This window comes from Podarcis bocagei (genome assembly GCF_964188305.1).
Source record: "Podarcis bocagei genome assembly, chromosome: 10".
In the NCBI taxonomy this organism is placed as follows: Eukaryota; Metazoa; Chordata; class Lepidosauria; order Squamata; family Lacertidae; genus Podarcis; species Podarcis bocagei.
The window spans coordinates 33934856-33956725 of NC_138135.1; the positions used below are offsets into that span (position 1 = coordinate 33934856).

General features: G+C 40.7%; 1 protein-coding gene and 1 long non-coding RNA gene across 11 annotated transcripts in view; both read left to right on the forward strand.

Moving 5' to 3' along the window:
• TNRC6B (trinucleotide repeat containing adaptor 6B) overlaps nucleotides 1-21870 on the forward strand; it is a 113340-nt gene that overhangs the window by 38187 nt on the left and 53283 nt on the right. For 8 of the 10 annotated variants that reach the window (XM_081210868.1, XM_081210861.1, XM_081210860.1 and 5 more), the window contains one exon: nucleotides 16998-17085. In XM_081210868.1, coding sequence (XP_081066994.1) covers nucleotides 16998-17085 — 88 coding nt within the window. Of the gene's footprint in view, nucleotides 1-6559; nucleotides 6628-16997; nucleotides 17086-21870 lie in introns of all 10 variants that reach the window. The other 2 variants (XM_081210863.1, XM_081210867.1) reach the window with 1 other exon arrangement.
• LOC308596087 lies at nucleotides 3045-6505 on the forward strand. The gene is made up of 2 exons (XR_014012310.1): nucleotides 3045-3187; nucleotides 3587-6505. It is a non-coding gene; the product is annotated as an uncharacterized lncRNA (long non-coding RNA).

Sequence of the window (21870 nt, forward strand, 5' to 3'; positions counted from 1 at the left end):
GAGGTTATGGCCAGGACTGCTGCAATAAACAGCTGTGCAAGCCTTTGGAGGCAGAGACGCAAGCGGGCATCAGAGGAGGGAGGTAAGGAAAGAGGGACAGTGGCCAGTGTTGCCCGCAGCATCCCTAACCATCAGGATTCAAAATTAGCAGGGCGCCAGGCACATTTTTGCACTTAAAGATTCTCCAAGCACCTCAGAAAGTCTGGGTGCCATTAATTCATGCTTATCAAAATAATAAATAAAAAGTGTTGCCTCCTCTCCCCTCCCCTCCCCTCCTGTGGTGACTAGACATTCTGTTTTGGCGCCCACAACCCAGGTCCCAGAAGTCATTTGGCTCCTAGCTGTTCTATCCCAGCTTCTAACACTGCTGACCATCATTCAAGGCACCCCAGAGTGCCGCGGCACACTGGTTGAAAACCATTGGCCTATAGTGTAAAGCAACCTGTAACTGAGTTTTAAGAGGCTATAGCCCAAATCCTTGTGTTATTAGACTGTGGACAAATGTGCCCACATTCTCCTGCCTTTGCTTTGTGATCTGTAATGGGACTTTGGGGTTAGTTAAGCCATACTTTCCCATTGCTTAGGAACTGGGAACCTGAATTAATCTTGAACTACAAATGGGGTCTGGTTTTAGAGCTTGGCTTGAAGTCCAAGTTTAAAATACAGTTTCCTGGTTCGTATGTAATGAGAGAGAGAGGTTTACTAAACCACAGAAGTATTTTATTATGTTTTGTCAGAGAGCAGAATTTAGATCTTAATCAGTGTATAGGCTTTAACATGTTTTGCTTTATATTGAATTGAGATTTCATTGCACACCTGGTTTATTTTTAAACTTAAATGCATTTTAAAGTTTAGTCTCAATTAAAACTGTCCATCTTTATTTATAGCAGACAAAGTATTCATTGGTCTTTGACTTCCCCTCATCCTATTAGTTCATCTCCTCGTTTTCAGCTGGGTTCATTGGATGCAACTTTCCAACATGAAAAAGGATACGAAATTGAAAACTTCATTCTGTACTCCCACTGGAATGTACCCTATAGAAATGTATAATGGGAGTAGTATTCCAACATTAAGCAATTGAAATATAAACTGGTGTGTGTTTTGGTGCTATATTAAGTAATACTATGAATCCTGTTGGAAGAGTTGGTTAATAACCATTAACGATCATCCTTGGGAGAATTGGCTTTTCTTTTTCTTTTTGCTCTGATGGCTGTTCCATTGAGAGTATATAATTGAAGGTGAACTGGATTTAGCTTTATGTGCTAAATAGTGAAAATGCTCTGTTACCTTTTCATGACTGGCATCATGCTCTTTGACACAAAAATTTGGAAGAACAAAGGTGTGTGGATTCTCCACAACTACTGCTTTTCAGGGTACACCAGATCTCTTGGTTTTGTCCTTTACTATCATGGCTTTAAAATCTTCCTATCCCTGACATTTCATAATCTAGTCTGTGCCTTCTATTTCTACTAAATGATGATGTTTCTATAGAGCAATTTATTGCTACTTTCCCTGCAGCATTCAATACTCCCTAAGGACTAGGCACATTTTGCAACTTGCTATGGTCCTATTGTGACCTATTTTAGATGTATGGGCACATGTATTGTGTCTAGGCGCTTTCCCTGCTTGGCGTACAAGCGCTGTCCTCCAAGCTCCTAGCAGCGTTGGAAATTAGCCAGTTGCCAGTCACATTTTGCAACTGGTAACCAGCCTTTTGTGTCTGGATGCAGGTGTCCAGGTGCCACCCTTGGCACCTAGCATCTCCACTGGTTGCAGTCAGCTGGTCTGCCAGGCACAGCAGCAGCAAAAGACATGCAACTTTTTCTGTAGTGCTACCCCCACCAAATGCCTTATTTGCCCAGCAACACAGTAGCAAAAGACACATCTCCACCCCCCCGCTGCGCTGCTGAGTGAATCAGGTGTTTGGTGGGGTAGAACATATCAAAAGACACGTCTTTTACTGTTGCGTTACCCTGCAGACCCCCTGGTTTACCACCAGCAAAACAAAACAAAATTAAAAAATTTGCTCCTACGTTGGCTGGGTGAATCAGGTGTTTGGGTAGCAAAAGCCACTTTTTCCTACCACTCTATCCTTCAATATAAATTGGTCAGACTATGAGTGTAATTCTATGCATGCAGTTTAAAAAAGGTAAAGGTACCCCTGCCCGTACGGGCCAGTCGTGTCCGACTCTAGGGTTGTGCGCCCATCTCACTTAAGAGGCCAGGGGCCAGCGCTGTCCGGAGACACTTCCGGGTCACGTGGCCAGCGTGATGAAGCTGCTCTGGCGAGCCAGCACCAGCGCAGCACACGGAAACGCCGTTTACCTTCCCGCTATAAAGCGGTCCCTATTTATCTACTTGCACCCGGAGGTGCTTTCGAACTGCTAGGTGGGCAGGAGCTGGGACCAAAAGACGGGAGCTCACCCCGCCGCGGGGATGCATGCAGTCTTACTCAGCAGGAAATCCCGTTGAGCTCAGGTAAAACTTATTTTGAGGTGTGTTGCAAGATTGTGGCCAAAACTACATTAAGTGTGAGTTGTTGTTGTTGCTACTGTTGTTAAATTTGTATATCCCCCTTCATCCAAAGATCCAATGGCAGCTTCATCATATTTTACAGTCTTGACTACTTTTGACTAAGAAAACATGTTAGATGTTTATACAGTGGTGCCTCGCAAGACGAAAATAATCCATTCCGCGAGTCTCTTCGTCTAGCGGTTTTTTCGTCTTGCGAAGCAACCCTATTAGCGGATTAGCGTGTTTAGCGGCTATTAAAGGCTTAGCGGCTTAGCGGCTAAAAGGCTATTAGCGGCTTAGAAAAAGGGGGAGAAAGCGAAAAAAATCGCAAGACAAGCCCATAGGGAAATTCGTCTTGCGAAGCGCATCAAAAAACGGAAAACCCTTTCGTCTAGTGGGTTTTTCGTCTTGCGAGGCATTTGTCTTGCGGGGCACCACTGTAGAGCATAAAAATTGCTACGTACCTTTTGTTCACTAAACATAAGGCAAATAAATATTCCAGGTCAGATTCTAAATTTGTTTAAAGCTTTGGGATACTTTTTTTATGAATTCTGAAATTTTCTGCTCTTCATTTTTTAAAATGCTGCTTTCTGGATTTTTTTAGAATTGCTTCTTTTTCACTCCTATGACTAAACCAGACTAAGGCAACCTTGGGTGATCTGTAAATCCAACAGTATGAGGGAACCTTTTTCCATTGTTCAATTGCTATAGTTAAAAATAACTTACATATGCTTTCTCTTTCATTGAATAGTTGTTCTCAAGATCAGTGATGGGAGGGGTGTGGTTTCAAATGTTCTTAATAGCAACCATTGAAATTCTATCCTATCCTCCTCCTAGTCCCACTGCTCTACCTGCATGGGTGGTTGCTAAGGAGGCGATAGTAGAATCAATCCTCATTCTCAAATGGGACTTAATAGGCATCTTTAAGATATGCTGCTGCCATATTCATAAATACCGGTACCCTATACCCTCTCCTGGTATAGTCTCCTTATTCATGGATGTCATGTTGCTGCTCTGTTTAAGGCATGAAACATTGGTTTGATAATCAAGTCCTCTTTCCCTTGTTTTCCAGATTGAGTCTGCTACTCTTGTCAAGAGAATAGTATTTTTTTTCAGAATGGAGTGGTAATATGTGCAGGGCTAAAAGCATGGCCCTGGCTCTCCGTCAATACTGTTATGCCCTGCACGTGGGGTACACATGAGTACATCATAGTCTTCTAATAAATCTTTCGGTGAAATAATAAGGAATTTACTTGGTGCTTTCTGTTTTGAAATGTACAAAGTTCTTACAAATAGGGCACATGCAAATGGGTGCAGGAAATCTCCTATGCCAGCTCACACATTAATCTTCATAGCAGATTATAGGGTTAATATTGCAGGAAAGGGTCGACCTGCTATATTAAACTGCTTGTGACCTCTGTCTGTCTGTCTGCTTTATCTCTGCAGATTAGATGACCATTTCATAGAATAGTCAGGGACTTAACTATCCTGTCTGTTAGCTAAAGTACACTTTCTTCAGTGCCTTTAAAGAGCCCTGCCATGTTTATTTACAAATTGCAAAATGACTGTGGTGATGAGTAGAAAGATTATGTTGCTTTCGGAAATTGTGGCCATAAGCATTTCCAGCTAAGATGTAGTGAATGCATTTAGTCTGGCGATTTTTAACTTGCAATTTAGCAAAGAAGATCCTTAAAGTGGCTTACAAACAGATAACATCAGTAGGAAATGCATTCTAGATTAGAATAACAAAGCTAACTAATAGCAGTCAACATAGTCTATCACATGTCACCCCTCTCGCTGCAGGATTGAGGAGGTGTTCAGAAGCTTGAGCTTTTGGTTAACTGAAGCTTCTTGTGTTGTCCGGACACAGAACTATTTTTATACATAAAATTAATCTTAAGTCAACAATAAGTCAACTTCAGAAACTGACAGTTTTGAAATAAATGCAATTTGTTGGCCTTGAGGCAAATGCTTCTCAGTCAGGGTGGGGTGGGGATGGAGAGTGTAAAGGGAGGGAACAGTAATATTTTATCAGATAATCCCTGCTAATAGTTTTTAAATTTAAAAAGTGGGGAGCGGGGAATTCTTTGGCAGGCTGTAAAATGACAACAAAGCAGATGAAATGCCAAGGGAGAATATTTCATAATTGGAGCACTATCACAGAGAAGACCCTTTCCTCGGTAGCCAGCTACAAAAGACAAAAGGCACCTAGTAGAAAGATCTTAATGTACAAGTGACACAGACAGACAGCCCTTTAAGTACCATGGTCATAAGCTGTAAACAACTAATTCAAGATCAGCAGTGGGGAACTAATTAGGCCAACCAGCCCTCCTTATTTGGCCCATGAGGCTATTTTGGGCCATGCCACAGCTACCTGCCCTGTACTTGATTCCATTTATGATGTCAGATGTGGAGCAGGAAAAGTCATGTTTTTGTAAAAAGGGTTTGCAGGCACCACTGATAGCATCTGCAAAATGCTGTGCATAATGCCATGTGCACCTCTTTGCTAGTTCAGTGATCTGTTGATTGCTGATGTTTTGAAGCCCAGATTATCAGCTGATAGTTGGACACTGGAAAGGGCTCCCATTGTCTTGGCTTGCAGAGTAACACTTGAAGGTACAGCTTCAAAGCACTCTGCAGGCTTGTCTGCAAGCATTGATTAGCAGCTGATCATTAGAGCTGTCAGGGACCTTAACAAGCATTTTGTTGCCCTCACAATCAGGTGATAAGGCTTTAAAAGTGCTGCTTTGAACTCCTGTAAGCACTGACAGTCAGCTGGTTATTGGAGGTTTAAAGCACCCCATACACAGGCCATTGTGATGTCTGGTGTTTGACAGTTTTGCCTACCTATCAAACTTGGCTCATGAGGAGATTGTTTAATGGCTATCAAATGCAAGCTAGATATTTTTTTAAGAGGGCAGAAAACTGGGTGAGAGGAAGAATAGAGGGGCTAGAACATTTTGTTGGAGATCTCACTTTCTATACTCATAATGCCCAGTCTTATTTGGTAATCTAGCTGCTGCACTCACAACTAATTGCAGTTTTAAAACAATTTTGAAAGGCAGCTTCATGTAGAGGAGAGCTTTCCAAACTGTGTTGTGACATTATTTGTGTATCGCAACAGGTTGGTGTTTTGGCTGCAGTGTGTAGGTGTGTTGTATAAATGCTTTCCACGCTTCTCTTGGGGCTGAGAAGGAGTTTATTTAACCTTTGGTTTGCTAGTAAAACTGAATTACTGCGTTGCAAAATGATGCATGTCTTAAAAGTGTATCACCAGAATGAAAAGTTTGGAAAGCTCTGATGCAGAGTATATTACAGTAGTCTAATGTGAAAATTAGAGTATGGATTAAATGAGTGGAATTAATAAGCTGAGATTTTTTAGGGTTATTGTTTTGTTCACTTTCTTTGGAAAAGATGTGTTATATTAGCTTTTGAAACAAATCCATATAAATCTATGTGAAGGAACAAACAATAGGGACCTTCCTTTCTTGCTTGGTTATGCAGAAGCAAGCGCTAGTCAAGATGTGTTTGGTCTAGTGTTTCCCTGGAAACAAGAATAGACATTGAGCTTACATCCTCTGCTGTGCAATGGTTCAAATAGAAAAGCTGTTGGGACATGTTGACGAAACTAACTTCCTAACTGGCAGGATGCAGTGAATACTTAACTTTCTCCTTTGAGAGAAGTAGCGCCTCTACATATCGCTCATGCAGGCATAAGATTAACAAATAAGTGATAGTTTTTTTATTATTTTAGAATAAACCAATAACTTTAAGTGGGAAAACTATAATGATATTATGTTCTTGATATGCATGTTATTAGTCTCTGTAATTTTAATTGATCATACACTTGCTGCTTTTTAAGACTAATATGCACGTTTATGTTTAATGCATATTGTACAGTGCTTACCCTGAATTAACACACAATATATTTCCAGTGATCTTGTTTTGGAATGCTATTCAAGCTGTAACAAATAAACAACTACTTGCTTTTTTTTCTTTGTAAATGTTTCGTATATTGAAATTAATTTTTGAATTACTTTCTCAGGAAAACTGCTTCCCAGTGTTAGAAAAATTATACCCCCAAAAAACTGAATGGAAAGAAGATGTTCTAAGGTACAGCTCAATGATTAGACGCTAGACTCTGGAAGAAACACTGATAAATACCTTTACTACAAAGGACCTGAAAGGTTTAAATGGGGACTATGTTTATTGGATCGCAAATTGTCTGATCTTGCTGGATGAATAAAGTTCTTGTCAATCCTCTATTTCTTGTTTTGGAAGAGTAGAAGAAAGATCAATGGCCAAATAACACCCTTCCATTTTAGTTGTTGTCCCAGTTCTTAAGAAGTACTTGATTCATGTCTTGAATGTAGCTGGCCACCAAATTGCAAGGAAAATATATTGTCTTTGCATGTACAGTGGTACCTTGGGTTACAGACGCCTCAGGTTACAGACGCTTCAGGTTACAGACTCCGCTAACCCAGAAATAGTACCTCAGGTTAAGAACTTTGCTTCAGGATGAGAACAGAAATCGCACAGCAGCAGCGCAGCCGCAGCAGGAGACCCCATTAGCTAACGTGGTGCTTCAGGTTAAGAACAGTTTCAGGTTAAGAACGGACCTCCAGAACGAATTAAGTTCTTAACCCGAGGTACCACTGTATCCTGAAAGAAAATACATGGATTCAAAAGTGGAACATCAAAACATTCAAGTAGGGAGCTGCAACAGTTGCAGTAGCACCCCATCCCTAAACAGCTGTAACATACATGGCCCTTTAGAGAAGTTAATAAAAAAACTTAAATGGAAATGTTAAGGTCTGAGAAAGTACTTCTTCACACAGCACATAATATTTTAATACAGTCTGCGGATTTCGCTCCTACAGGAGGTAGTGATGGCCACCAACTTTGAGCGCTTTAAAAGAGGATCAGATAATTGTGGTGAATAAGGCTATTGGCTACTACTAGCCACAATATCTATGTTTTTCCTCCACTGTCTGAGGCAGTATACCTCCGAATGCCTGTTGCTGGGAATCACCAGTGGGAAGAGTGGTGTTGCACTCTGGTTATGCTTGTGGGATTCCACTGGACATCTGGTTGGCCACTTTGAAAAAAGGATGCTGGACTAGATACTGGCCTAATCCAGAAAGGCACTTTGTGCTATCTTGTTGTGTTGAGTAGAACTTACTTTGTAGTTGAAGCATGTACGTTAACACTAAAAGGTGGTATTCTCTTTCCCTGAGAACAAGAGCAGACCCACAGAACCACAGTATTTAAATTCAAGAGACATTTGATAAGACTATACATACTAGCTGGCTACTGTAACAATTAAATACATCTTGTTTTGCCACTCAGATATCTAAGAAGAGATGGATTTCAGTTTGATTCTGTCCATGGAATAATACTAAGTAGGATCATTTACTTGAAGGCCGCTCATAACTGCTGATGATGTGTGCCTGGATCCAGTAGAAAACTTGTATAATAAATGCAGAACATAAATTAAACCATTGGTTTGCATTTGGTTTACAGCAGTGTTCAAAAGCTGAAACATGCCTGAGTAAGGCATGTGCATATCCCCAGTGACCTGTGGTTTAGTTGCTAATGCATGATACTGAAATAATAGGTGCTGCCCTCCTCCCTTGCTACTGGAAACCCCCCAAACAAACCATGAGTGGTAAAACAAAGAACAAAATTTGGCTTCTGCTTAGGGTTTATTGTTTTCTCCACACAGTGAGCCCAACATGAGAAGCCAGACCATAGCCTTTCCCCCATCTGGACAGGGACAGGAATGAAGTGCTTATTAGTCCAGCCACATTTATTAGCACATTATACCATAGTATACTTGAAGGCCACTCATAACTGCTGTTCTCATAACTCATAACGGTGTGTTCTGGTCCATGGGATCACGAAGAGACTATAAAATATAGTTTAATACGATATGAGAACCAGGTCAGGGTGTCAATCAACCTCAGGCAGATATCCACCTTTAGCCTAATCTGTTTGGATGGCCATTATTCTGTTTTAAGTTAATACATGTAGACCTTACTATTGCCTGTATATAAATTTAGGTTTTATTTTAAACCAGGTTATTTTAAGAAACATTAATATAACTCTGATGGCAAAAGACAACCTGTTTTGTTGTTTCTTGATCACTGAGGTTACTTCCCCATGAAAAAAGCAAACCTTTTGGATTAAGATATGTTCAAGAATTCAGACCCAATCCATCACTGTTAATTGCCTGACAGTAGTGCAGGCAACAGGAGGGTTCTTCAACCTTTGTGCCCAAGATGATGTTGAACTGCAACTACCATAATCCCTAGCCTGCTTATCTGATGGTTGGGGATGATGGGAGTTGTAGTCCAACATCTGGGTACTGAAGTCTGAAGACAGCTGCATTAAAGGAATACAAGCATTCTGATTTGGGAGTGTAAGATTCCTTCCTGACCCTAATGTTGATGGCTTGAGACTACAGTGGTGCCCCGCAAGACGATTGCCTGAAAACTCGCTAGACGAAAGAGGTTTCCGTTTTGGAGGTGCTTCGCAAAACGAATTTCCTATGGGCTTGCTTTGCAAGACGACAATGTCTTGCGAGTTCCTGCTGGTTTTTTCCCCTTTCCCCCCCTTTTTCTAAGCTGCTAAGCCGCTTATCAGCTGATCTGATCAGCAGATAAGCCGCTAAAAGCCTCTAATAGCACTAATCCGCTAATCCTTCAATGGGCTTGCTTCGCAAGATAAACAACCGCTAGACGAAGAGAATCACAGAACGGATTCTTTTCGTCTTGCGAGGCACCACTGTAATAGAATTTGTCCACTAAGTCTTACTGGGGAAACAAAGTCTGTATTTGTTTACATAAAGTTTTTTAGTGGGTTATTAAATCCTATCATATATATTTTTGCTCTTTGCTAGTTAGGGCTCTAAGGGAATGCTGTTTTTAAAAAGCTAAGCAAGGTTTAGCATGTCAGGTTGGGAGCAAGATCAGACTCTTACCTTAAAATATTTTGTTTTTGAGAATGTCTATGAATATCCCTGCTGACACTTTTGAAGAGAGATAGTATTGCAGCAAAAACAATGAAGAGTTTTGTGGTACATGTATAGGTAAGAGCCAGGTTCAGCAGCTGCAGTTCATCATATGCATCACCTAAGTACACATACACAACCTGAGTAAAAAGAAGAGGGAACATTCTCTTCTTTTCAAAATGAGACCAGGAGGTCAGGCTGTGTAAGAGATAGCAATAGTTGTGACAATACTATGCAAAGAATAAATTACTGTGGAATCCAATTCACATGGGTGTGATCAGCTAGTCAGAAATGGGCCACTGCCATATGTATGGGATCTTTCATTCATTTGATTGCGTTTTCATTGTGTTGTTACACAAGGTACTATTGATATTGAACTACAATGGTACCTCGGGTTAAGTACTTAATTCGTTCTGGAGGTCCATTCTTAACCTGAAACTGTTCCTAACCTGAAGCACCACTTTAGCTAATGGGGCCTCCTGCTTCCGCTGCGCCTCCAGAGCATGATTTCTGTTCTCATCCTGCAGCAAAGTTCTTAACCTGAGGTACTATTTCTGGGTTAGCGGAGTCTGTAACCTGAAGCGTCTGTAACCTGAGGTGTCTGTAACCCAAGGTACCACTGTATTGATATTTAATGATCCAAGGAATCATATATTTAGTTCTGTATGCGCAAGTTGGTTTTGAGCTTGTTTTTCTTTAGCAGCTTCCCATTCTGCATAGTGAACACCTTTAGAAATGGAGGGTTGCTTCTAAAGCAGCTGGTGTTGGGTGATATATAAAGGTTTGTTGCTCAATGAGGAAAGTCAGAAGTCCTGTGGGGTATGTCCCAAATGTTTGACTACACATAAAGTAGCTCTTTGCAGTCTATCTAGCATGTATGTAATATAACAGAAGACATCACTGAATCCTGTGATATTATTATTTCTTTTCTATTGAGAAAAGAGATGAGACAAAATTTTCACTGACCTAGAGTGGACATAATTACAGGGATAGAAAAGCTTTTCATAATTTTCCTGTGTATTTTTCATAAAGAGAATGTCCTTGAGCACAAGGTGAAAATATTGGGAATCACAAAGTATTTCTCAAAGGAGAAATAACTGAAGTAAGAATATGCTCTTGCACATAAACTACATTTAGAGAGTTTTGGTGGTAGAAAAGATACACTCATGTTTTGCATAGCGCCTGAAATATTAGGTTAGTCCAGGGAGTGGTAAAGTCACATTTTACGAGCCACTTTGAAATGTGTGGTGGTGCTTCACCTCCTCAAGGGGTGCTCCCTGGATCCTGAGGTTTTGAGCAATTATCACCCAGTTGCCCGTATTCCTCTTTGGACTAGGTACTTGAGGGAGTTGTGGCCAGGCACTTTGGAGACACTTTGATGAAGCAGATTTCCTTGACCCGTTTCAATGCAGCTTCAGGGCTTGGGTTGGCACTGAAATGGCTTTGGTCGTTGTGGTTGGTGATGTGTTTTTGGAGAGACACATCAGTGGTTGCCTGTGGTCACTCATTAATCTGTTAGCAGATTTGATCCTATTAACCATAGTATACATCTATATGGGTTGGTGACATGATGATACAGTGGTTCTGTTCCTGCTTGCAGGGCTGTTTTCAGAGAACCATAGAGTGACACGCTTGAATCTGTGGCAACTGTGCTGCAGGGTTCAATTCTATCCCCAGTGCTATTTAACATCTACAGGCCACTGGGTGGAATCACTGGGAGTTTGGGACTGAGTTTTATTAACATAATATTATGTTGATGTTGAGCTGGTGTTTAGCGGCAGTATTGGGCTGGATGAGAGCTAGTGAACAGAAGCTTAATTTGGACAAGACAGAGACATTGTTGGGTAGTTCTTGTGATTGACCTGCTACAGATGGAGTAGCACTCCGCCTGAAAGAACAAGTTCATAGTCTGGAGATTCTCCTGGATCCATCTCTGCACTGTAGGCTTAGGTGGTTTCTGTGGCTAGGAGAGCCTAGTTCTAGCTATTGGCTGTTCTTTGACACAGATGGGTGATAGTTTAGAACACCTTCTGTCTCAATTATTATAGTGTGTGCTATGCAGGGTTGCCCTTGAAGATGGTCCAGAAATTGTAGCTTGTGCAGAAAGCAGATGCTAGAGCAGGGGTCAGCAACCTTTTTCAGCCGTGGGCCGGTCCACCGTCCCTCAGAGCATGTGGTGGGCCGGACTATATTTTATTTGGGAGGGGGGGGGATGAACGAATTCCTATGTGCCATAAATAACTCAGATGCATTTTAAATAAAAGCACACATTCTACTCATGTGAAAACACCAGGCAGGCCCCACAAATAACCCAGAGATGCATTTTTAATAAAAGGACACATTCTACTCATGTAAAAACACGCTGATTCCCGGACCGTCCGCAGGCCAGATTGAGAAGGCGATTGGGCCCGAACCAGCCCCCGGGACTACCCATGTGCTAGAGTACTGGTAGTACTTAGGTGTTGCATAGCATCTCTCCATTCTTGCGGAACCTATTCTGCCTGCCTGTGCCCAGTGTTCAAAACTAACCAGGCACCAGACATGCTTTGCAATTTGTGTGGGTCTAATCGCGACCACGTGGAGATCTCCAAAGGCCAGGTTGGCAGTTGACATCTTCATCTGACTGGCCCCTCCATCTTTCTTAAGCAGAATAGCTTATTTATTGCATTTATATCCCAACTTTTCTTCCAAGAAATATATGGTTTACCCCCACTTCACTTAATTCCTACAACGACCCTGTGAGGTAGGTTCAGAGGCTGTGACTTGCCCAAGGTTACTCAGTGAGCTCATGACTGAGTGGGGATTTGAACCCTGGTTTCCCAGGTCCTAGTCCAACACTCTAACCACTACACCACACTGGCTTCCTAGAGTACTTCTGCTATGGGGCAGCAGTATAAATAAAGTAGGTAAATAAATAAGGGGGAAGCAGGGAAAGATTATGCGTGCTCCACCGATGCGCAAGGTACCCGGAATGTAACCCCCACACTATTTGGGGGTTGCCTGTATATTTATTTTATTATAATAAATTTATATACTGTCCCTCATCCAAAGATATCGGGGCGGTTCACAAGATAAAAAGATACAGGACAAAAGCGTGCTGATGAAAAGTACGGTTACGTGAGTGCAGAGGGTGCTTGGCAGAGGGTGTGCTTTAATCTGTTGTAACCGTTGTAAGCTGAGAGAGATTCTCTATTTGTGGTTTCAAAGGAAATATTTAACTGCCGTAAGATATTAACTCATTCATTTTGGGTAAACAGAGTATTCTAGAGTATTCATTGTGGTGAAGTTTTCCATCTACATGGGCATAATGGCAAGCTTGAGGACTTCTGGTGGCTGCAAATCCTTTCACCTCCTCCTCTTCATTATAAGGTAGCCATGCCGCCCCCACCCTCAAAAAGTGCGTAGAGCTGAAGGAAGAGTGGTGTGTTCACACCATTTTCTTTCAGATCTACAGGCTATTTCTAATTGTGTCACTCAGCTGGTGGTAAAGCTTCATTCAACAGAATGAGAGGGAAGCACTGGATCTGTGAAGTGATTTTAAATCTTCAGTCTATCCAATATTGGCTTTAATTTTCTGGTGGTACTGGGGCAACTCTTATGTAAAGTCATGAAAATTTAGCGGACTCTATTATTCTACTGGATCTGATTTTTACCCTTATCTCATGGAAAAGCTGTGTGTGTGTGTGTGTGTGTGTGTGCCTGTCTGTCTGTCTGTCTGTCTGTCTGTGTAGGGGCATGTGCATGCACTAGCACATTTTCTTTCTGTCTTTGGGGTGTGTGTGAAGCAATTAGAGAGCATGATGCCAAGGGCACTCTCTCAAAATCCCAAATACACTCATTGATCCAAAGAGATTGGTGATCTCTCATCTGTATGTTGCATGCTATTGGGTTTTCTTGCCTAAACAATACCTGCACGGTGAACTTTGTGAATAACTAGGAAAAAAGAATGACGCTTATATTAAAACTGGAGCTACCGCCTACAAAGTATGTTTAGAAATGTGTATTGTTTGGGGCTTCACTATTTACAAAGGGATTTTTTCTAATTGTGTCACCCAGCTGGTGGTAAGGATTGATTCAGCAGAATGAGGGGAAAGCAGTGTTCACCTCTTCCCCTCTGCACCCCTGTTTTCTGCTCTGGAGTCCCCCAACACTTCGGAACAGATTGCCAAAAATGGCATCCCTCCCAATTGTGCTGAAGGAAACCTTGTCATCTGACTGGTACCATTGGATACAAACCAGAGGGCTTTAAGTAGATGGAAATTCAGTACTTTATTTTTAACTATTGTGTTCTATATAAAATACTTAAAATGGATGTGAGTACTCTTTTTGACTCTTTAGGCACCACTGCGCTCACAATAAAAATAAAAGTAAATCTCTCTTCCTTTTCTTTTTTAAAGACTAAGGTTCCAATCCTAAACATAGCACTTAGGATTTCACCACAGTGAGGCTTAGTTCTGAGTAAACAACATATGTTGAATTATGCTGTAAATGTACCTCCTTTTAGCCAAGAAGCTACCAGTATTTTTGTCACTGGAGGATAATGTGGAGCATGTTCTTTAATTAAAGTTTATTTTTAAAATTCCACAAGTCCTCAAAAGTCCATTTTAATATTGTCTGGAATTGATTTTAGATTAAGAAATTTCTGATTATATGTTCACACAGTACTTTGGTTAGGAACAGTCTTATGGTTAGGAAAGAAGTTACTGAAGAATTCAGAAAGTTGCATTATCAATTTAAGACCTTAAGGGATTCTGACTTGTCAGGTCCTACTTTTTAAAATGAATTATAACATTCACAGATCATTTATTGCTCAAATTATGGTTATTTTAATCTTATGGAAACAAATTTTGTTCATACATACACCTCTAACAGTGAATATCCATTCCCTTAAACATCTATATTTATCCTAAGCATGGATGTTCAAGCCATTTGAGTAAACAAAGACAGCATTGTTGCATTAGTTAACTGCTTTTAAATGCATGGTGTTTTACTAAGAGTGCCATATCAGTTGTTCTAGATACACTATATAAAGAAGGCAGACTCCTTGCTGTGATGCTACTTCGGATTTCTGCCAAGAAACAACAAGCATTGCTTGTTGGTGAACAAATCTCTGCCTCTTAGAGTGATTGTTTTAAATTAGTTGGCAGTCCTGATTTAAACATAGCTCTGAAGGATCTTAATTTTCCCTTTGTACACACTCTGTTACATCTCAGATTGCTTCTCAAATCTCAGAACTCTCATAACCTTAGGGAATTTTTAGCCGCAGAGTAGTGTTCATTTCATGTCTATCTCTCTTTACCCTGCAACACAAAGAACTAGGGAAGTATAAAGGGAGATGACCTATTTTAAAAGTATTTGTTTGCCATTATATTTTAGGGCCCCTGCTGTAATACATAGATCCCAAAGGGGCAGTTAGGGAGCTTTTTAGACGTTGAGGAATTCCAAGGAAAAACCCTGTGCGAAACATTAAAGTTATAAATCCTGGCCCTCCATAATGTTGATGTTCTTCAACAGTAGGTGAGATAAGTGAAGACTATGTGGAGAACTGACTGACAAGAGAGACGCAAGTTAAGTAGTTCTTGGCTCTGGAGGACTTATAGTGGTTGCCTTTTTTAAAAGGCTTAGTAATTGGCTCTTTATATAAAATCTTATCTTTAAACCATTACAGTATACAATTTTGTTGTTGTTAATGCTGAAACATTGTTTATTTTGTGGAGGTTATTTTTCAATCCATTATAGTTTCTCTCAAATCTATACATATTTGGTCTTTACCATATTGCACTATGAAATGGCATAACATTACCTTGTGCTTATGTAACATGAGAAATTGTCAACATGGATTCAGCTCATAAACCTTACATTCAGACTTTAGACTTCTTCCTTGCTCATCTAAAGTGTTGATCGTAGCAAAATGCACATAATGACGTATTATAGGAATTAATCATGGGAATTAAGCAATAAACAGTTTATTCCACAGTTTATTGTCTTATTAGAGGCAGTTCTTCTTTTACATGTTGCTAGTTGAATATTTGTTTTATTTGTTTACTTAGGTCTAATGCCTCAGTTGTACCAGTGTATCTGGAAATTTGGTTATGTAGCTACTGTTGGTTAAAAGTGAAATGAGGTTATTCAGTTTTTGCACAGTAAACACAGGAGGGAGAATGGAGTAGAAATGCACAAGGATCTTTTAGCTCCATTTTAGGTGTTGGTTCACACAGTCATATTCATCACTAAGTGTACCTGCAGTATCAGTAGTCTGTTTGCCTGTGCGAATGAGTCATCTGATAGTGAAGTGAATGGCCCAGTGCTGACTAGTATGGCAATGAAATAGGCCTTTTCAGAGAGAAGTGGGTAGTTTCTGCATGCCCATAAAACAATCTGGGTATGCAGAAAAACAGTTAGAAAAAACAGAAGGTGGGAAGACTGATGACTCTGCATGCATGTATATTGCAAGCCATTTGTGTGCTCTGTGGCCATTAGGCCAAAGGAAAACACATGGCTTTCCAGTTTCCATTAAGAGCAGTGCGGGGGACATGATGGGCATCTGGCATTCTGCATATCAAAGTCATGAGGTAGAATAGTAGCTTCTCAGTACCAGTTTCTGGGAATGATCTTGGATCATTATTACTATGAGAACATTAACAGCCAAAGGATGGTATGTGTGTACATGGTGGAGAACCAAGCATATGGAATTTTCCTTCGAATTTTTGCCTGAGCAAAGAGGTAAACCAACTGTTTAAAGATCAATTTGTATTTTGACTATCAGTAATGGTGAGGTGTAAGCTTAAAGGAAATCTGAAGTTCTGCAAATTCTCCTTCCAGTTTGCTTACAGTTTTTTGGATTTATGCTGGTATATTAAATAATTTGTGTGGGAATCTAACTCAGAAATTGGATCATGCTTTGACTTTAGACCCAAAGCGGACAGCCTGCAATTGATGATCAGGATTTTTTATTGCATTCATTTAATGCAGTCTACAAAATGTCTGTAAGCAACTTACAAATATATAAAATGCTGAATAGCTTTGTCAGTAATTTAAAACCAAATATATAGAATAAAATACAATAGAACAAAAATTTATAAAGTTTTTTATTTAACAAGAATAAAAATGACATATCCTACCCCACCCCACTGAAAGAAAAACATCATGGATATAAATCATGCTACAGTATGCTCAAAAGACCAAAAGCCTGAGTGAGCAGGAAAGCAGACATTGGTGGTGTGAGGTGTGTTTCCCTGGGGAGAATTTCCCACAAATGCGGAGCCTTTCTCTTTTTGCTACCCTCCATACCCTCCAGTGACAGGCTTCTGGTTGATTTATATGGGAGGGCTGACTCTTCAAGTTAGGTATTATATGGTGTTTTACACAGTATAGAGGTAGCCAGCATCTCTTTGCTATTGCAGAGGATTTGGCTTTTTTTTGTATAAAGCATATATTTAGGAATAACTTTTTAATTTTAAACTTTTAACAGAGAGAAGGAGCAAGAAAAGGAAGAACAGTTAATGGAAGACAAGAGAAGAAAGAAAGAGGATAAGAAAAAGAAGGAATCTACTCAGAAGGTAAGCCAGGTATTTGTTTGATCATACTTTGTAAGGTCATCCATTTATAATAGTTGACCAGTGAGCATCAGGCACTATGATTACTGCAACTACTATATTCTCACTCACCCACCCCAGCAATGCTGCATGTACATCTCAGCTCATCTAATGTATTTTCTAGTTAGAATCCTTTCCCTTTAAAGCTAGAAGAGGATTTATCTTGAGGTTTGCATGCAGTCATCTCAGCCATGCCATATTAAACATAGATCAGTGTTGATCGAGCTGTAAAAGCAGCTGGTTTCCTCTGTGTCGTTTATAACTTGGGTGCTTGTCTGGCAACGATTGCTGCTTTCTCAGACATGCAGGTGAGTAGCAAATTATAAGATTGCTTTAAAGAAATCTATTTATGGATCCAAGAAGTGTTCCCAGGATGTATTTTACATCGGTAAGTGCGAGACCCTTTGTGCTTCTCTTAGCTTTCTTACTTGAGCACATGAATTGAAACTGCTTGGAGTGGTTCCCAAACTCCTGTGGCTGAGGTCCTGGGATTATTGACTCATACATTGCCTTCATTAAAGCACATGCAGAAACAGTGTTTTGTCTACAGCTCATGTTGGGGGGAGATTATTTTAATTTTTACACTTGTACCCCACATTTAAGAACATAGGAAGAGCCTTCTGGATCAGACTAGTGGTCCATATAGACCAGCATCCTTTTCTCACAGTGGACAAGTCAATGCCTGTGGGTCCAGTGACATTCTCCCCCCCCCCCATGCTGCCCAAAACTGGTAGTCAGAGGTTTGCTGCCACCAGCAGTGGAGACAGAACATAATGGTCATCTTGGCTAGTAGCTTTTTATAGCTGTGTCCTCCAGGAATTTATCTAATCCTCTTTTTAAAGCCATCCAAGTTGGTGATCATCACTGCCTCCTATGGGAGCAGATTCCATGGCTTAACTATGCACTTGTGAACAAGTGCTGTTTTATTTTTGTTCCAAGTCTTCCAGCATTTGACTCCAATGGATGTTCACAAGTTCTAGTGTTATGAGAGAGAGAGAATTTTTCCCCCTATACTTTCTCTGCACCATGTATAATTTTATATACCTTTAAACAAAAAAAACCCAAAATGCTGTCACCTTTCTTTATAGTAGAGGTGCCCTTTCCTGAACCATTTCCAACTCTATAATACCCTTTTGAGGTAAAATGACCCAGAATGGTACACAGTACAGTGGTACCTCGGGTTACAAATGCTTCAGGTTTCAAACACTTTGGGTTATAAACTCCGCTAACCTGGAAGTAAGTACTTTGGATTGAGAATTTTGCCGCAGGATGAGAACGGAAATCGCGCGCTGTCAGCAGCAGGAGGCCCCATTAGCGAAAGCACACGTCAGGTTAAGAATGGTTTCGGGTTAAGAATGGATCTCCGGAACGAATTAAGTCCATAACCCGAGGTACCACTGTATTCAAAATGCAGTCACACTATAGATTTGGATAATGATACTATGATATTGGCACTTTTGTTTTCAACCACTTTTCTGATGATTCCTAGCATAGAATTAACCATTTTCACAGCTGACACACACAGAATTAGCTTCTTTATCGAATTCTTCATTATGACCCATAGGTCTTGTTTCTGATCAGTCACCAACACTGCATGAACATACATGTGAAATTCATAATTTTTTTGCCCCAATATGCATCACTTTACACTTGCTTACATTGGAACGTATTTGCCATTTTACTGCCCATTCACCCAGTTTGGCCATAACTTTTGGAGATCTTCACAATCCTTTTTGTTTTAATCACTTTCAACAATTTAGTATTACCAGCAAAAATGATTACCTCACTGCTTGTCCCTAGCTGTAGACTATGATCAAGTTAAATAACACATGTTTCAGTACTTATTCTTGGAGGACTCAATTTTCCACATTTCCATCTTTCTGCTTCATGTTTCTTGTCAGTTACTGATCCATAAGAGGACCTTGCTTCTTGTTCATGATTGCTAAACGTACCTGAAAGTATTTGTGAAGTACTTTGTCAAAAGCCTTTTGAAAGTCAAAGTTCATAATGTCAGCTGGATCACCTCTATCTATATACTAGTTAACAGTCTCAAATAACTATAAAAGGTTAGCGTGATGGAAGTTAACTTTGCATAAGCAGTTTCGGAAAAATTCTAGGGCACTTTCTTCCAAGAAGCTCAAGGCGGCATACACACTCTGCCGCCCCGCCCCGCCCCCGCCTTAATTTTATCCTTACATTAACCCTGTGGGGTAAGTTAGGCTGGCCCAACATAATTTAGTGAACTTCATGGATGAGTGGTGATTTGAACACTCTCGTCACTCCCCCATGCTGTATTATTACTATTACTGTTTAAATTTGTATAGTATACAGTCCTTTATCTGAAGATCACAGGGTGCTTCATAACATAAAAATGCAAAATGAGAACACAAAATACATAAAAACCAAACAAACCAATAATTCCAAAGACACATTTAAAAGGCCATAGAATGTTTAATCAGCCAGAGGGCTGGTTTTAGAGAAACATTTCCACCTGGCGCCTAAAGATTTGTAATGAAGGTACCAGGTGAGTTTCCTTGGGGAACATATTCCACAAATGGGAAGCCACCCTAGAAAAGACCCATTCTTGTGCTGCTACCCTCCAGACCTCTTCTGGAGGGGGCACACAAAAAATGGGGCTTAGATGATGTATCTCTTCAAGCAGCAGCATCTAAAAATTGTTGAGGCTTTTTCTCCTCTTGTTGGTCTACTTCCCCAGGACCTGATATGTCAGAACAATAGAATCTTCAGACTTAGAAAAGCACTCATAAAGATTTGTTGTGGCTAATGATGTATATTTGAACAGGGCCTCTTAAGTTCTGATGAGCAAAGACCTTTAAAGTAAAAATTGACGGCATTTTTACATCTTTTTATGTTGCTCTTTCTGGTTTACTGTACAAAAAACTAGCTCTTAATTCCTTAGACCTATTAAATGTGAAGTTTGACGTAGGCAGGAATATTCAATACTGCCTGAAAAACCACCCATCTTTTTAATCTAGATCTTCTTGATGAGCCAGGAGAGACAGAACATCGATTTAGCACCAACCCATTCTCTTTGAGATGACTGCAGAGACAGGAGGTGATTTCTAAGCACTGTCACCTGGAGGCACAGGCGGGGCAGGGTATTCCCATTATAGTGTAATAACAAACCATCTTTTTTGCTGCTCACTGGCCTTCTACATCAGTGCTTTATACTTTGGCTCTTTACAGATGTTAGCTTGCTGGTCCATAGGTACAGTACTCCATGTATGCAGTGTTGAAAATGGGCTATAGAAGCTTCATACCATTATTGCGTATTTATCGCGTGGTACCTTAAGTCTTCAGAGATAACAGATCGGAATTAGAGCTTCCATTATGGCAGCTGTCAAAGGCACCTTAAGTCATAGAAGTAATAGAAACTTTTCAGTAACTTAGTGAGTCATTTTCCTGAGTGTCTTGGTGGTACTGGATCATTCCCCCCAGCCCTACTCCCAATCCTATGAAAATACAACACAGAGGATACAGGTACTGATTCTGTTGTCAGCCTTGGGAAATGGCATCTTGATTCTTTATGTTGGATCTTCTTCACCAACCAAGTTTGCGCAGCTACTGGGGCGATGGAATAAAAGCTTTCCCACAATATATTTGCTTATCTTTATTTTTAAATAATAATCAAACAGCTTCAAAACACCCCTTCTCACCACCTTTCCTCAACAGTCCTTAACAGTATTCTATAACAGTATTCCTTAACAGTACACACTACACCATTTGATCAACTTAAATACAGGCTTCCCTCCTTCACCCCGCCCCCCAAAAAACTGATTTTCAGGGTCATGACTGATAGCTTCCATATAATTTTCCTCTAGAAAGGGATTAGACAAATGCATAAAGACATCTAAGCCACTGGCCATCTCTGCGTATTATGACAGTGAATTCCATGTAACCTGTACTTTGTGTAAAGCCCTTCTTATTGTCTGCCCATAATCTATTCCCAGTCAGTGGTAACTTCCCAAAATTAGTGTTATAAGAATGATGACATTCTTTCCATTTTTCACTGTCTAGTTAATAATTTTATGAATGACAGTCATGTCCCCCCTTAGTCTCCCACCCTCCTTTTAAACCAAGACCCCGTGGAATTGACGGGGGGACGGACAGGACAGTAGTGAGAGTCTTAACTCAGTAGTGGGGGGGGGGCCTTGCCCCTTGTGCCTCCTGAGCCACTATGCCCCCAACCCAGGTTAAGAATCTGAACAAATCATACTCCCCTGGTAAGAACATGGCCACAGGATCAGGGTTAGCAGTGTTTGCCTGCCTACTCTTGTCTGGGGTCTCCCTCTCTTCTGAAGTCCTCCCTCCTGAGTGAGTAGATGCCCTTACAGCCATCGTAATGTGAGCTTGTAGTCCCTCCTGCCTTGGGTAGGAAAGTGCAGGGAGGGTGCTGCTTGCCTGCATCCTCTTTTGGACAATTTCTCCCACTATTGGAGAGGAAAATGTGTTGGCGTCTCAGTCGGATTGGCACACTCTGCCCCAACCACTCTCCTGTGACTCTGTTAAATTAAAACAACAACAACAACAACAACGTGCCAGCGTCTAGGGCAGGCACACACCAGTTACTGCTGCACAATTTCTTCCCACTGCTCTTGTCGCTTTCCTGATGTTACTGAGTTTTTCTCTTGACTGCTTGGCCCCTTATGCCCTGTCTTGACTGAGGCCTTCCCACCCCCACTTTCCCGTTAAGCAAACACAGTTGGTGGGTTGGAGTTGGGGCAGCAC